At 33.6% G+C, this 18,298-nt stretch overlaps 1 protein-coding gene across 1 annotated transcript in view; it reads left to right on the top strand.

The window, feature by feature from the left end:
- The window catches only part of abca12 (ATP-binding cassette, sub-family A (ABC1), member 12), a 191,088-nt gene that overhangs the window by 19,416 nt on the left and 153,374 nt on the right, over window positions 1–18,298 (top strand). The window contains exons 9-16 of the mRNA XM_030125194.1: window positions 1,365–1,483; window positions 1,690–1,790; window positions 4,297–4,443; window positions 8,609–8,777; window positions 8,951–9,082; window positions 12,867–12,997; window positions 16,393–16,557; window positions 17,025–17,233. Coding sequence (XP_029981054.1) covers window positions 1,365–1,483; window positions 1,690–1,790; window positions 4,297–4,443; window positions 8,609–8,777; window positions 8,951–9,082; window positions 12,867–12,997; window positions 16,393–16,557; window positions 17,025–17,233 — 1,173 coding nt within the window. The remainder of the gene's footprint in view (window positions 1–1,364; window positions 1,484–1,689; window positions 1,791–4,296; window positions 4,444–8,608; window positions 8,778–8,950; window positions 9,083–12,866; window positions 12,998–16,392; window positions 16,558–17,024; window positions 17,234–18,298) is intronic.

Below are 18,298 nucleotides of genomic sequence, written 5' to 3'. Positions count from 1 at the left end.
TTCACAGGAACAAGTACTTTTTTGCGGATTGAGTACAATTACTAAAACAAACCTACTGTATATGTGGTGTCTTCAGATTGTGTTGTATTCTTTAGAAGGTGGCAGGGGTCAGAAACCTGAACAATCTATACAGCTATTTTTGGTTGAATATGAAGGGAAAAAAACTGTGAAAAATATTTAAAATTATTTAACTTCCTCTACATTTTACATCTGTGGCTACACTGCTGTAGCCTACCTAGGATTTCTTGGCACTGTGCATTTATTTCCATTGCAATACTGCATTTTTTTTTTCTTTTCTTTTTTTTTTGTTTTCATTCTTTGTTGAATTGGAAAAACTTCCCTTTTGGGTACAATTCATTGTCCACACATCAAATTTTCACGAAGATGCTAATCCAAGATTTTTAGTCCAATATAGAACAAATTAAAAAAAAGAAAGAAAGAAAAAAAAGTAGGCGGGAGGAGAGGGCTTACTCCGCTACTCCATCAACAAAATAAAACACACTAAGGTGTGTATGTTTACATTAACCTAAACAGAAATGTATATCATATAAATATACTGCAACATTTGATGCATTTATGGAATCATATAACTACACTACAGACAAACATAATGAGAATGAGAACGACAAACTTTATTTCAAACATAAGTAAGAATAAAATATAGAGGTGAACAAAAGGCAAAAAAAAAACAAAAAAACAATTAAATTGAATACTCCAAAATAAGAAAAAATGTCCCAATGTACAACTATTTCATTGGGGCTCTTTAACGACGAAGCAGAGCTTAACATTATTTTATATTATGTATTTTATTTTATATATGCATTATTTTTTAAAAAATTTTAATTTCACATAACACAACACTGATCTGGCTTACAATGGAGAAAAAAATGGTCGTAGGTTTATGAAACAGATTAATTATCATGACGTGCAATTGCGCGTGTGCATATTAAGTTTAGCAAAAAAGCCCCTTAATGATGAAATGTTAAAAAAATATCCTTCTTTGTCTCAGATGGACTGTGTAAGAATAATTTTAATAATTTATCTTCCTTTTTGTTCCTTATATTTTTTGACAAAGCCACAAAGATCACCATGTGGCTCACAAAGAATACTTTTTCCTGTGGATCAGCATGCGTTATAGAACTGCTGATAATGTTTAGGGCCATATTATATTCTCAACACTTTTCCACTGAAAACTAAAAAAGCACAAACTATATATGAAAATTTTGGACGTAGAATGCAGTTTGATTTCATACAAAGTACAACAGACACGTGCAGTTTAAGGATTAGTATGTATTGGTTCTGTCACAGTTGTGTTGTAGGTCTAATCTTATTGTAATGTGTGTTTTCTCTTGTTTTCTTTTCAGTGTTTTGCACATCATCCAGACCAATTTCCCCAACGCCAGTGCCTCGGCCCACGCTGTACATCCACTGCTTGCTGGAGGCATCAGCATAACCCGCTACATCCAGAACTGGCCCGGAAAACGTATGAATCTAAATCAAATATAGTTTAGAGACAGACTTAGATAAGGAGCTGAACATCTCATATATCAGAACGCCCGCATAATTCATTCTGTCATGCGGAAACAAACACAGTTGACCTATGTTTTGAGAGCACTAGAGAATGGAATGTGGTAAGTTCTTTGCTGATTTGACATTAGGTTGTTTATTATTTTATTTCGTTTTACATAGATGTCTCAATTTCCCTCGGAGATGTGCTGGTGTTGTATAATGACTCCCTGAGTGAGATGGTGAAACCTGTTCTACAAGAGGTGGAGATACCACTGGACAAGGTATGTTTAGCCCACATAGCCTTTCAACAGTACTCTAACTGTATGACTGTTAATGCAAAAGTGAAATCTACCTTAAACTAAATTCTGCGAAATACTACAATGTTTTTTTTAAAGATTTGTTTTTATTAACAGAAGCTTTTACAAGATATTTGTGGCGTTTAACAAACGTCAACCGTTTGTTACAGTGAGATATGGCACATTTCACAGAAGGAACACACACAAATGTACAAACTTACAGATACACCACACAGGGATGATTTTTAAACATCAGAAGAAAAAAAGAAGAAACTAGAAGCACTTGGAGAGCGCAGACCTCCACCAAGGCTGATCAGTGGCCCCCCCCGTGGGCCCCCCCACCCCCGATCACCACCAAAATTTAATCATTTCTTCCTTATCCCATTTCCAACAAACCCTGAAAATTTCATCCAAATCTGTCCATAACTTTTTGAGTTATGTTGCACACTAACGGACAGACAAACAAACAAACAGACAAACAAACCCTGGCAAAAACATAACCTCCTTGGCGGAGGTAATAAATAAATAAAAATAACAAAAATGAAAATCAAAACAAAACAAAAATATTACATGAACTTTTCTCATCCCCCTCACTTGAATGGCTCTCAATTTTCTTTCATTTATATACCTACACAGTCTATGTACTTAGTTTGTACGTACACCCATCTGTACACAAATTTAATAATTTTCACAGACATTTGTCTGACTCATAAAATAATTAATAATGCAGCCCCTCCCCCCTTGGAAAATTATGTACAGTTGTGCTCAGATCTTCGAGTGAGGGCCCTCAGATCGACATCTAACGGTGACTGCCTTATTCCTAAACGCAGCTCTGCATTTGCGCAGACAGCCTTCTCATATGAGGCTGTTAAAGTATGGAATGGGCTCGCCACCAACTTGAAAACCTGCTCCGTTTACAAATGTTTTTATAATGCAACAAAAAAATGGCTCCTAGATAACCAGCACTGCCAACACTAATATGCATTCAAGTGTCTATGGCAAAGACATGTCCTTTTTTCTATGCCTGGTTTACACAATTAGCTTATTTATCTATTTATTCTTCTTGCTCCTTTTTTTCCCTTCTTTTTTCTCCTCTTCTCATTCTATCTTTTATATCTTATTCTTGCTCTAGGACAGTTAGTGTATTTTTAGAATGTACTGTATGTATTGAATGTATTTTATGTATTTAGATGAAGCCATTCAATCTGAGCAGACTTTTCTATATCTGTCATGTAGGGATGTAACGATTACCGGTATAACAATAAACTGCGGTAAAATTGCAGACGGTTAGTATTACCGTTTAAATTCTAATTATCATGATAACCGTGTTTGATTACCGCACTTTTAGGGGAAAAAAACCCATGTAAAGCTATACTTTTATGTCAAATATTTGAGCATAGTTTTGATTTACTACAATTTTGATTTTATATACCAAATATTTGGAACCAACATTCACTTTTAAAGTCTTTGAAAAGGTTTGTTAAGCATCTGTGTGTTATTTACGCAATAAATTATATACATTTTTCAAATCAGATTTTATATTTTTTTTGTGTGTGTGTTTTCTGGCCTTTTGTATTTTTTCATAGTAGGTTAAAGTGAAAAAATAATAGATAGATGATATAGATGAAGTTGTGCTGAAAAAAAAAGATCCCAAACATGGGTATAGTAAACATTTGTTTATATAGTATATGAAGGCAAAATCAAAAGGACTGAAAAACGGTCAAAATAGGCTCAGACCCCTAAGGGTTAATATTTGAACGTTTCTGCAACAGAAAGTACATTTTGCCAATTATTTTATTGGGTTTTTTTTTTTTTTTGTTGTTGTTTTTTTCAAAATACAACTTGGTTAAATTATTTCAGTGTGAAGTGGCTGAATGTCTATGAAGGGGCCTCAGATTTTTTTCAAAGGATGCAGGCTTCCCCCTCACATTATATCTATCATATAATATCTTTTCAGGTGTTTTTGAAAACATTTTTTAATACATCTTTTAAATTTCTCACCTTGCAATAACAAAGTAGCTTTTGCTAAAAGGTTAAAAAAAAATCTGCCTTATTCTCACTTTATTTGGCAGAAATAAGGTTTGAATCAGGAAAACTGTCCTATTACTCTGGTCCGTGATGTGAGCTGCATTCACTGTTTTCTGTAGTTCCACTGGAATGAACTTCCCAGTTTTATTGGTGTGTATTAAAAAACATTGTGCCAACTCTATGATGACATTTATAACAATGACAGTCGAAAGAAAAATACTCTATAAACACTTGCTACACTCTTTTCCACCCATGCCCTGCGCAGGTCAAAGTCGCAAAAAGCAAAGAAATAAATAGAGCAAGGATAAATCTGTCATGTGAAGTAACACAACAGACAGAACTTTGAAGCTGCATTCCTCTACTCCTGTTTTACTATTTATGGTATTTATATCTCACAATCATTGGTACGATATGAAAAGCCTGACCTCATTTCCTGTACAACGCTGTATCTGTCTCACCCTAGGCAATCGCCTTGACTTTAGACAGAGAAGTGGTGCGTGGCTTTGTGTGCAACAACAGAGATAACCCGATGTGGCTAACAGCAGCGTGCACAACTGGCACTGTGGACATGTTCCTGGGCTGGATCTCACCTGAAAATCTGGCCGAGCAGGTAAGATAAATTCTAGGAATACTCTCACTATGAAGAAACATGAAGAAGAGATGTGAAGAAATGAAGAATTTGAAATATATTAAGTATGAATTAATGATTGGTTTATTTTTGGTTTGTACATTTATCGCCACATACAGCACAACAACCACAATAAACACAAAAAACAAAAAAAAAGGCATTGTAAAGAGGAGTTGATAATATTATTTATTTTTTTGTTGTGTTTTTTTTCTCTTTTTTGTGTTTAATAGGTCTATAGGTTAGTTTTATAATTTTTGTTTTGTTTTGTTTTGTGTCTGTTTGTTTTGTTATAATTTTTGTTTTGTTTTGTTTTGTGTCTGTGTGGTTCCTTTTGTCTAAGCACATGTTTATGTAAATGTATAATTAAAAAAAAAAAAAGGAATATGCTAGAAGCAGAAGCTTATTTTTTGCCTATCCTTTTCACCTGACACACCGCTTACATTAAATTAAATGTGTACATCATCGGGCATTCATATTATAACAAAAGAATCAATAACAACAAAAACACATCCTCCATCTCCACTTAATATTCCTGAATGATCTTATACTTAAAGCATTTTTAAGAAGTGAACAACTTAAATTCTTCATCATGTCCATCCCATAATTTCACACCCACAACCGAAATACATCTGGATTTCACATTGAATTTAAAGACCTCTTAAATCATAATTACCCTCTCTTAATTTAAAGAACTCTTGAATGGTATTTGGAACAGTATTTATTTATTTTTACTTTATAAATATCTCTAATATTTTAATATAAACAATATCCTGCAATTTTAAGGTTTTAAGTTGAATAAATTAATTATTAGTTGCTTCAAATTATCCTACTTTATTAATGATTCTAATAGCTCTTTTTTGGAATTTTACTAATGTATCTATACTAGTGAGTAAGGAAAGGGCAGGACTTCACAAACCTTTGTTTCTTTCTGTTCCTTCTCAAACTGTGTTTATGAGTTGATTCATATGTACATTTATGTTAAATTTATCAAAGTGGCTATTGACACAGTACTGTAGCACGAAATACCGGTTTGTCTATTTATCACAGAGCCAATCAGCGCCCTTGTTATATCATGTCTAGACTGGTAACTTACATCCTGAAAAGTACCAAGGCAATCAGATAGTGAATAGGTCAACCTAAAACACAGTGGATATTTAGCTCATTTGGTAACATATCAGCCTGCAATGTGGAAGATTCAGGTTCAGTTCCAGATTGAAGTAACAGTTCTTTTTTTTTTTCTGAAAATTTTCAAATTGGGGTGCCTGTAGATAAATCCAACTTTGATATAAATCAGCCACTGGGACAACATTCAGAGTGCAGAATTCCACAGGATCACAGCACTGAATTGACACAGAACTGACGTAGAACTGAAGTCACATGGCACACTACCAAATCTAACATGTCGCTCCGGCCACATTCTCCAGCCTCCAGAGCAAAGAACACCATAAAACAACATATAGAGTATTTACAACAATAATTCTTATTCCATACTATATACCACAGGTGTCAAACATATGGCCCGGGGGCCAAATCTGGCCCGCCAAAGGGTCCAAACCGGCTCACGGGATGGATTTGTGAAACGCAAAAATTACACTAAAGATATTAACAATCAATGGTGTCAACATCATTTTATTTCAGGTTCCATGTACAGACACATACAGTCTAATTAGATTTCAAGTGGGTCAGACCAGTAAAATATTATCATTATAACCTATAAATAATGACAACGCCAAATTCTTTCTTTGTTTTTTTGGTGTAAAAAAGTAAAATGACATGAAAATGTTTACATTACCAAACTATACTTTTACAAAAAATGTGGATAACCTAAACAAATATGAACAAACGGAAATGCCTTCAGAAAAGTCAATGGAATTTTACCAATATTCTGCCTGTTACTAAAAGTTTTGTGCGATTGTAACGCACATGTGTAAATGATAAACTAATAAAGTGAGGCAGAATACTGTTAAAATTGCACTTGTTTTTCTTAAGACAATTCAAGTTGCTCATGTTATTCAGATTTTTAAGGAAACTTTGTAGATGTAAACCTGATCATAATATAATTTAACTTTGTTCGCTATTATTATTTTACTGGTCCGGCCCACTTGAGATCCAGTCGGGTTTAATGTGGCCCCTGAACTAAAATGAGTTTGACACCCCTGCTATATACTACACTGGTCTACAATGTTTTTTCAGAAATGATTTGCTTCAGAGATTAAATGTGCTAAATGTTACGTATTTTAATAAGATTAATTGGAAAATAAATGACAAAAGTGCTGGTTTGCTGATGTTTTCAAGGTATATGATTAAGTGTTATTACACATATATATTGGTTTATGTACATTTATATAATAGTTTTATAAATCTTCCACTAAATAGAACCTGTAAAGTGAATGTATTCTAATGTGCAGACAGGGTTTTGAAGTAGATCTTGTAGCTCTGAGACAAATATTCCTTTTGAGTCAAACCCATTCTCTCGTTAATTCTTGAATTTCACATTTTGACCCAAGGCTGTATCTTGGAAAGTTCAGCCAACCAGCATTTTTTACTTGATTTTTCTTTATCAGTGACTCTCATGTGGTAAAATTTCATTACTTTTATTCTGGAAGCATTTTCCTTGTAGACCAGCGCTATCACTAATTTGTCATTTCTTCCATCAATTGCCACAGTACTGTAGTAACAAAATGCACAAAAGAATGCACTGAAATATACTCCATATATCATCACAGTACTGTGGCAACAAGAGGATAATGAGTAAAAAAACAACAACAGGCGAATGAGTTTATGGAACAATATCCCTGATTGGCTCTAGTACAAATGCTTACATTTGATTGGTCTGTGGCAATAGACAAAACGATATTTTGTGCCACAGTACTGTGACAGTAGCTATTGCCTAAATTTATTGTATTTCGTTTTTTGGTCTTTGATTAATGACCATTGGTGGGTGCAAATGTAATTGACTTCTTGCTTTTATTGTTTTTTTAGTTTTTGTTTTTTTTTTTTTACTTCAAAGTTTGAGAGAAAATAAACAAATAAACAGATACATAAATAAATAAACTCACAGATAACAGAACTAAGTCTTGTACATCCTCCCCCTTAGTGCCTCACGTGTAGTTTCTCTCATGCTGCTTCTCCTCATCGCTCTAATTTGCATGCTGAAAATCCACCTTCGCAAGTAATTAGATTCAGAGTTTGCCAAAGTAATGAGTCCATGGTCACAGGAAAGCTGTTGGCCATGGCAACAAAGCAACTGCAACTCCCAGGTCGCACCTCGGGAGTATAGTCCTGGAGGATATCTAATTAGCGGTGTCACAACAGTAGACACGTTTTGATGGCATAATTCCCAATCAGAGGCTGTTACCTAACGCTGTCATTACTTTGTGTACTCACTTTGCCCTCTGTACTCACATCAGTCACTCATGTAAAGCTGGTACGTTGCCTGTCTGACAAGTTATGCGTGTAAAGCTGCATATATATACTTATGTCACGCAGCAACATATAATAATAAAAGTAAAAGTAAATGTAACTCAGCTCTTGTTATTGTGTCCCTCTAATTATTATTTTTTTTTTAAAAGTGTTTGGCCACTTATAATTAAGTGGTAAAACATACAAAGTGATGACATTATTATTATTATTATTATTATTATTATTATTATTATTATTATTATTACAGCCTTTATTTAACAAGGAAAAAAAGCTCATTGAGATAAAAAAAAAAATCTTTTTCAAGAGTGTCTTGGCCAAAACAGCAGCAGCAGCAGCAGAAGTTACACAAAATAGAAATCACAGTCATATATTCACACTAAACATATACATGAAACACAATAAAAGTCAGTTCTAAAGTCACAAAATCTTGTATCGTAAATTGTGAATTTCTTTCTTTCTTTTTTTTTTGTATTGTACTTTTGGAGATGCACAATGAAAATACATACAAAATTATCAAAAAAAAAAAAAAAGTCAGTTTTAAAACCATACATAAAACTCTAAAATAAGAACATATATATATATAAAACACCACTGTTATTTTAAAAGGCTTGTTAATATTATTATTGAATGCTAATTTTAAAGCCATGTAATTATTTCTAAACCAAATTGTCAGTATAATATAACCGTTGTTCTTTTTCTGTTTGTCTTTATGTTAACTTCACAGGTTCTCTTGAAGTGGAGTAAGCATGTGGCGCAACATGATTTGTTGTTTGCCAAAGGACTTCTGGAAGCTCTGATGGGAGGTCCATCCCCTGGAGGACAAGGAGGTTTCAACATCACGAGGACCCGGCGTAGCGTAGGAACACAACCGCAAAACATCGAAGAAGACCTGTAAGGATTGAACTTAATGTATTCGACGTAAATTAGCAAAAATCAGAATATTAATGTTTGAAAATAAAAATTGTAACCTTATTTTACACTTGTTTTTTTGCCTTTCTGCTTCAAGATTATTTTTTTTAGAAATGATGTGTACTTTATCTTGACTTCAGCTTTGTTGTTTGGTAGGTTTTATCTGTCGGTGAAGTGGTTCTAGATATCCTAAAAGTTTCCCCTGAGCTGAGTGCTGTTGCCCAGGCCATCCTCGGGACTGGTTTGGAGTCCATGGAAACAGCGACACTGGTTCTACACACTGTAAAAAGTAAGAAAAATAGTCACACTCTTTTTTTTTTATTCACACTGATAAAAACTGACAGGCCTTAAAAGTATTTTTCATTTAAAAACAAGAGATTTTTTACTAAAATTTATATATAAAAGGAAAGATCACAAAGTCAATGGCAATCTTGTATAAGTCCACAAATATACTCAACCATAAGGCACTACACATAATTTACTGTTCACTTATACTTCCTTACATGTCATATTGTGTGGGAGTGTGGGGCTCAACGTATAAAACAACTGTAAATACTATAGTCCTCGTACAAAAACGAGTCATTTGTATTATTAATAAGGCCAGTTACTATGAACATACTAATCAATTGTTTATGAAATCCCAAATTATGAAATTTAAGGATTTGGTTTACTGTAAAATAATGCAAATAATGTATAAAGTAGGGCTGCTCGATTATAGAAAAAAAAAAAATCACGATTATTTTAGCAATAATTGAAATCACGATTATTAAAAACAATTATTTGTTAACCTTAAAGTTGTTTATTTTTTTCTTGCAAAACAATGTAAAATATACTCCTTAAACATAAATAAAGCTTTTAACCACTAAAACAAAGTATGTTCACTTTTGTATGAAACAAAAAAATCTTTGAATGCAAATAAGTGTACTGTAAATTCAAGTCTGTTTCCTTTTGTAAATAAATAGTGCACTGTAATTAAACTGCTATAGACTTGCCATAGAACTGTAGCAATTAAAAAAAAAAAAACTCACGTAAAGTGCAAATTATAAATTCAAGTATGTTCAATGTAGTATGAAACATAGTAAATTCAGTGGCGTGCCGTGAGGTTTCAGTTCAGGCCTTCTGTATACATCAGCCGTCTAGAATACACACGTTAGGATTATATGGGTTAGGGTTAGGTTAATACGGGAGTTACAGCATAAAGAGATTCGGAGACTGAAGATTGCATTTCGGACGAAGTTGTAGACGAAGTTGTTTTTATGTGTTTTAGTTTTTCATAAGATTATGATAAAGGTGGCGGTGGTTAAACTTTAGATGGTTACAAAGGTTTGTTGTGTTAGCGGTCGGTGCGGACACAACTACGAAACACTTTTTGCACGTGATGTGTTTTTACTCTTCGTCTTCGTCATCAAACCCAAAGTGATTCCATACAATTGAATTTGACTTGCCTTTTTTGTTTACCAAGCACTTCTGCTGTGATTCTCCCTCCATTTTTCCAGACCGCTAGGTACAACTGTCCTCTTGGGGTGGACCTGCCGGCTAGCAGGCAGCTGTAGTTTAGAGGGGGGCGGGGCAGAGCAGCTCATGGGAGCTTGCGTGCGCATGAATTAAAACAACTCAAAATTAATAATCATTTTTTCTCGATTACATAATTTTTATAATCGTTACGTGTAATAATCAAAATCGTAATTGAATTTCGATTAATTGCACAGCCCTAGTATAAAGCAAAATTAAAGTTACTCCCTGTCTGTGTACAAAGGTTCTTCTCAACACATGAGTCTAATTATGATTTGTGAGTTTGTCAATTTCTTGTACAAAAAGCTAGAAAAGAGACTAAAAGAAGGTGCATATCTGTTGTTGGAGTTAAACTACACTGTAAGACCGGATAAGTTGAGTTTACTTAAAAAAATTGAGGAAACCGGTTGCCTTAAAAAATGTAAGTAATGAGTCATGAAAACTTGAGTGTATTAAACTTAAATGTTTGATTTGAATGGAATTGCTATTTTAAGTCCAACACACTAAATGCCAAGTTAATTTAACTTAAAAATTTGTTGCAATGTCAGTTGCTTTGTATAATCATTAACTTAATATCATCAGTTCATTGTATCCAATTCCAAGTTGATTTAAATTCAAATCTTTTGCAATATAAATTGCTTTGTATAAATATTAAACTGAATATATTATGGCGCGGATGGAAGTTAGGCAAGAAGTTAGCTTAATGTAGTTTACCAGTACAGGAAGTGCTTTTAATTTGGCAAGGATTAAAGATTTTCATTGAACAAGAATAATTACAGCTGAACAGGAAAACACTGTTGAGCCTATGGTTCTCACTCATGGTGCAGCTCTACAAAAATACAAAAACAAACACAAAAAGGCCAATAAACATTGCCATACACACATGAAGTCAAAATTAACACTAACATCACAACCCTGCTGAACCCCTGCACAGAAAAATAACACATTTACAACAACATGCCCAATACCCACAATGCAATGCACAGATAAAAAGGTGTGGTCATGACTAAACTAAGTGATTTAAATCCATTCAACTTAAACTGTTTTTGTACTTTCGACTATGTCTACAAATTAGTAGAATATACTTAACATTTTATAGTAATGGAATAAAACTTAATCATTTATTGTAATTAAAGCATTTAGTAAATACAAAGTCTGGACTTACAGTGTATGGATTTAAGAATGTGTAGCTCATTTTTGGTTTTTAAAATAAATGGTACGTAGGGGAAATTTTGAAGGATACAATTGTTCAGATTTAATAATTAAGTAAATAATTTATTTTCAACTCTACATTAACCCTTTCATGCACTGTCCACTACAGTGGACAGTTCTTCTCCAGCTGTTCTCTTGTATATTAATGGGTTTTGTTGTTTTAGTTCCATATCAGCCAACACAGTGGACACTAATGCACCATCCCATACACTGTAACTCAGATCATTATTGTAGCTTTACTGTTCTTGATAAACCTGATCTGCAGTAACATGTTAGAGTGTAAATCAATTGTTATTTGTTTGACAAGAAGGTTTTTTTTCCATATTATCTCCATGAAGTGAGTAATTACTAGCATTAGAATATGTTAAAATGTGAGAAAACATCAGATTAGCAGCATTAAAAATGTTTTTATTTCATTGTTTTCATATCACTTTCTGATATTGGGTTTTAAACACGTTTCTTTACTTCAAAAATTAAATGCATGGATATTTTTGTAACTCCATAGAAAAAAAAAACCTCGATCGCATTGTTTTTTTCATGAAGAAAAAATTCTTGACTAAGGTTCTCATAATTCGTGCATGAAAGGGTTAAATTACCATTCATTTGTTTGGTTAGGTTATCTGTTTTTCTGGTTTAGTTTCACTATTTTATGATTTTGCTTGTTTGTTTGTTTGTTTGTTTGTTTGTATGCATTTTTTGTTTTTTTCTTTTTCTTATATTGAATGCTGGGTAGCTGAATTTGTTATGTAGGACAGACATTAATATAAGTATTCTGCTTCTGCCTGGGCCTTTTCTGTCACTAAACTGTTAGTAATGTTTGTAGTGTTGACAGTGGTTGTATTATGTGATGACTGAATAAAGGATTTCATCATCATCAAAAAAAAAAAAAAAAAAAAAATTGAGTCAAATCTGAACCAAGGCACAGTAAAGATGAGGTTTTGTATGAAAGAGCCATATTGTCCATATTGCATGAGGTGTGTGAGGCGTAATTTACTTCTTCTGTCACATAATGCCGTAACTCAGTATTGTTCTCCCTTCCGAGCATATTTGTATTGTGCAACCTATGGAGGTAAATGGAACAAGTTCACACCCTTTCTCAAGGGACTGATGAAAGATAGGGAATGCTGGGCTAAAGTAGGACTAAAGGAGTAGGAGTGACAAACACTCAGAAAAAAAGGCAATTATAGGGCAAAACTAAGCCCCTGGGGGGGGGGTTTGTGCAGCAGAAAGTTCTGAAGAAGATTCAACAATGTGACGCTTTCAAAATGAGGTTTGTTTTCCACTTTGCGAAGATACGCTTCTGTTTTGTAACTTAACTCACTGTATTTTGTGTCCTCTCTCTGTTGTAGAAATGGTGGATGATGTTCTAAAAGACGCGAACCAACTCCAGATGAACTACCTCACATTGATGACAAACCAAACTCAGGCCAAGATCTGGATTAACCGGTTCATCGAAAATGTGCTGGATATTTTCATGAAGGTAGGCAGGTAGAATCTCAATTAACCCATAAAGACCCAAAACTATCTACTGATCTAAACTGTTTAATACAGGGGTGTCAAAGTCATTTTAGTTCAGGGGCCAAATTCAGCCAAATTTGGTCTCAAGTGGGCCGGACCAGTCAAATAATAACATAATTATATATAAATAAAGTCAACTCCAAACTTTCCTTACATGATAAAAATGTTTACATCTACAAACTGTCCTTTAAAACAATGTGAATAACACGAACGACCTAAAATTTAAGAAAAATAAGTGCAATTTGAACAATATTCTGCCTCAATTTATCATTGACGTCATTTTGGTTACAATTTACAGATCACAGTGGATCTACAAATACACTAAACATTTAATAACAGGCAGAATATTGTTAAAATTACACTTTTTTTCCCCCAGGTTTTTCATATTTTTTCAGGATATTTACATTTTCTGTGAAATGATAGTTTGTTTTAGTGTAAATACAGGAAAATTACATGAAAAATATTTACATTTACAAAGAGAAAAAATTTGAAGTTGTATGTATTTGTAGGTTTTTATGATAATATTTTTCCTAGTCTGTATGTGGAACCTGAACCAAAATTTTTGTGAATATTTTAAGTGTACTTTTTGCATTTCACAAATTCATCCTGCGGGCCAGATTGGAACCTTTGGCGGGCCACATTTGGCCCCCAGGCCGCATGTTTGACACCCCTGCTTTAATACCTGTTGACCCACTAATCCTATCAATACATGTCAAGGTTATAATAGTTTTGGATTTTTCATTATAGTTTAATTTTATTTAGTTTTGACTTTTTGTTCCTCTAATTCAGTTAGTTTTAATTAGTTTTAGAGCAGATTGGCTAGTTTTATTAGTTTTCTTTTTTTTTCTAAATGTTATAGTGTTATAGTGTTTTCATATCTTTTATCTTCCTCGCTGTGGTATTCAAAGAAATCCTGCACAGGACTCCGCTGCTTTCTCCCAACTTTAGGCTCCATGTTACAGGTAGAGATAGACTCTAAACCATAAGTGACAAGAATTGACGAACTGTGAAGTGTCATATGGTGCCACCAGCTAAAATTGCTCGAGTGAAATAAATCGGTTTCATATCAATCCAACATTGACAAAGATGAAAACAAAGGGAATTTTACCTAAAATTTTTATATGTTTTAATTAGTTTTGTAAACACACAATACAGTTTCAGTTAGTTATCAATTTTTCTTTTAATTATAATTTTTATTTCAGTTAACGAAAATGTTTTTTCAGTTCGAGTTTTTGTAATTTTGTTAGTTTTCGTTAACGATAATAACCTTGATACATGTAAATAATTGGTGTAAAATACAGTTTGTCATCTTTTCACGGTCATCAGATATGACCCATTTGGACGTTCAGAGGCTCCGTAGTTACCATGGAAACACCGTCATCTTCTACAACATTGATTCACCAGTAAAACCCATAGAGTTGGATCAATGACGGTGGATGGACACACTTGTTTTTATGTTCAGTTAATGATAGATTTACTGAAAAAGTCACTTTTTCTTCAGTTTTCTCTTTTTCCGACATAATAACTCGGAACTGTTATCCTAGCTTTTATGTTATCTGTTATCCTAGCTTTTTAGAAGCACTTCGGGCTACAATTTCTGTATGAAAGGTGCTATACAAATAAAGCTTATTATTATTATTATTATTATTATTATTATTTTATTAACATCTACATGATTAGTGAATTAAATCTAAGAAAATACCTGATTTTTACTGAAGAAACACAAAATACAGAAGATAATATTACAATAAATGGCGATAAATCACTTAAGGAAGATTAAATATAGTAAAAATTCATTTTGGAACTGACACAAAAGTAACACTGGGTCCTTACAGGTTAAATATACTGTACATAAGCGTTTGATGATTATTCTTTAACCCATAAAAACCCAAACATCCACCAACGACCAAAACCATCTACTCATGTAACTGTTTAATACCTGTTGATCCACTAATCCTGTCAATACATGTAAATAATTGGTGTCAAATACAGTTTGTCATCTTTTCATGGTCATCAGATATTACCCATTTGGACGTTCAGAGGCTCTGTAGTTACCATGGAAACACGGTTATCCTCTACAACATTGATTCACCAGTAAAACCCATGGAGTTGGATCAATGACAGTGGATGGAGACACTTATTTTTATGTTTCGTTCATGATATTTTTGCTGAAAAAGCCATTCTTTCCTAATTTTTCTCTGTTTTGATATAATAACCTTTGAATTTACTCGAAGCTTTTATTAGCATCTACATGATGAGTGAATTAATCAGTGAATTTTAATTTTTTATTTATTTGTATGTTCTTAGGTTTTATCCCGGATTGTTTTTATTGTTTTTATCTTTCTGGTTTTTATTGTGTTTTATTGCATCTTGTTTTTATTTATTTGATCTCACCTATTTTATTTACTTATCCATGCTGCTATACCGATGAATGGTGTCTTTTTGTCCTGTCTGTAAGCGTGATCAAATGCTTGTCTTGCATGTTCAATGTAAGTGTTGTTGTAATGCCAAGGCAATCACCTAGACTGCAAAACAAATCTACCTACGGGTATAAATAAAGTAAACCTTGACCTTGACCTTAAACATAGGAAAATACAGGATTTACACCAAAAAAACTTCGAATAAACAGGATAATATTACAATAAATGGTGATAAAACACTTAAGAAAGGTTAAATATAGAGAAAAAAAATCCCTCAAGGTCTTTATGGGTTGATTTAGCCATGGTCAGACTATAGTTAAAAAAAATCCTTTCCTTTTCTTACATTGTTACATTTCTAATATAATAAATCACATGGACATTTTAGGTGTATTTGTTATTTAGCTTCACCTTTAAAAACATATTTTGTAAGTGAGTTACAGTGGGCATTTTTGTCCTCACAGTAGTAATATACAGGGGTTGGACAAAATAATGGAAACACCTTCACCTCAAGATGATAATGCCCCAATCCATACAGCTAGAATTGTTAAAGAATGGCATGAGGAACATTCTAATGAAGTTGAGCATCTCGTATGGCCGGCACAGTCCCCAGACCTCAACATTATTGAGCATTTATGGTCAGTTTTAGAGATTCAAGTAAGACGTCGATTTCCACCGCCATCGTCTCTAAAAGAGTTGGAGGGTATTCTAACTGAAGAATGGCTTAAAATTCCTTTGGAAACAATTCACAAGTTGTATGAATCAATACCTTGGAGAATTGAGGCTGTAATTGCCGCAAAAGGTGGACCTACACCATATTAAATTATATTTTGTTGATTTTTTAAGGTGTTTCCATTATTTTGTCCAACCCCTGTATAAACCCTTGAGGAAGCGAAAGTACTTAGCAGATGTGTTTTTTTACCCCACCCCATTTCACTAGGGTCTGGCCTCTGAGTCTATGACATGTGAGGATATCCTGGGTCGCTTTGAGTGGCTTTTAGACACAGAAAGTGTAAGGATTGAAGGGTGGCGCTCAGTCATCTGCCATAACGACTCCACTCTGCTGGAACTTCTTCCGTTTGACTGGATGCCTCTCATATATAAGGTAAAGTTAAAACTCTATGTGAAATTCAGTTATTCTGGGATGTTTTATGTCCTTTTTTATATTTGTTCAAGGCTCTAAGTTTGGATGTGAGTATACAGAATCAGTTTTATTGCAGTAGTTGAGTGAAGGTAGTAGCAATGGGTTACGAAAAAACACTTTTTTGCTGATTAAACAATATTTACTTCTGTCTGTCTGTCTGTCTGTCTGTCTGTTAGCAAGATAACTCAAAAAGTTATTGACGGATTTTGATGAAATCTTCAGGAAATATTGATACTGGCACAAGGAACAAATGATTAAATTTTGGTGGGGTGTTGATCTGCCTTGGTGCCAAGTTTGATTTTTTTTTTCACCTGCTATTTTTCACTTAATTTTCTCAAAATAACATTTAAAACCACCTCCTTGATTCACCTTCTCATAGTTCCAAGATTATATGACATGTTTGTGTAATTCATGTTATGTTTCCACAGGCTCACGAGGTATACTACGCCATACAAGGACATGGAGGCGACAACGTAACTCTTCCCATGATTCTGTCTGAATGGCACCTATTGTTAAATAAAACTCAGCAGTTTGGAGGATTGTTGGAGGAAGTGGCTGAAGAGATGGGTGCAGAATACTGGATGAACTGGGTAGTAGAAAACAACACCAGTGATTTTCTTGGAACGTTACTGCAAAGGTTTGACATTGTGTTAACTATACGCATTTTCATTCAGTGCTAGTGTTCTTGGGAAGTCTACTATTGGATTTTTTCTTATGACCTCCATAAATATTGCTGTTTTGTAATTCAATATACATTATTCTTGAAAAGACCAATATTTAAACAATTTTTGATAGCACTACCATGGATTAAATGGGTTATATGTGTAAAAAAAAAAAAGAAAAAATCATGGGAAGGAATGCTTCTAGGACCCAAAAAAGAGTTTGTTCAAGATGCACTTAGAAAAAAGGGATTCATAAAGTGGATGATATGTATATGTATAATTGATATCCCAAACTGTCAACAGTAGGAGGAAGTCTTAGGACTCCCAAAACCACCAATGAATCAACGCTACGTAACCTCAGACTGTGTCTTTCACTGAATGAAATATAAAGCTCATTGTTTACACACATTTGTATTATTGCATCAACAAGTTTTCTTCTTCAAAGTAAAATTTATTGCCGCTTATTTTGATTTTATGTCAAAAATAACACTATCTTATAATCTTCATGTGCTGCTTTAGCTGATAGTTTACATTATAGCTCTGTTAGCTTAGCTCTGTTTTTAGACAGAAAACAGCCACAGTAAAACCACAAATTACGTCCGCTTTGCTCGTTACTCATTACTTCTTTAAAAAGTAATCCATTACTTTACTTAGTTGCCCTCTATGGAAAGTAACTTTTTTAGTTACTTGTTACTTTTACATTATTTTTGTGTTGCTCGACTTTGGGCTGAACCACTTATCTGTTCTTAAATGTGTGGGGCTACATAAAGTTCTACCATGGAGGACATAACTGGTACTATTATAAAAAATGCCACAAACAGAGCACTTGACAAAAAAACATTGGACTACAGTACGTTTCAACACCACCACTAATCCCTGTCAAACAATATGAAATAACATAGCCTCGATACATCTTATGGGCATATAGGGGAACACAAAATATCGTTTTTTTATTGTTTTTTGTCCAACTCTTGTTTAGTTATGTGGTGAAATGACGTGAAATGAGAGCCTGTGACTATTGCGCAGGCACAGTTGTTTCA

This window comes from Sphaeramia orbicularis, chromosome 21 (assembly GCF_902148855.1).
Source record: "Sphaeramia orbicularis chromosome 21, fSphaOr1.1, whole genome shotgun sequence".
Classification (NCBI taxonomy): Eukaryota; Metazoa; Chordata; class Actinopteri; order Kurtiformes; family Apogonidae; genus Sphaeramia; species Sphaeramia orbicularis.
Note: the sequence above shows the minus strand (reverse complement) of the source record. Positions and strands in the feature narration are given on the sequence as shown.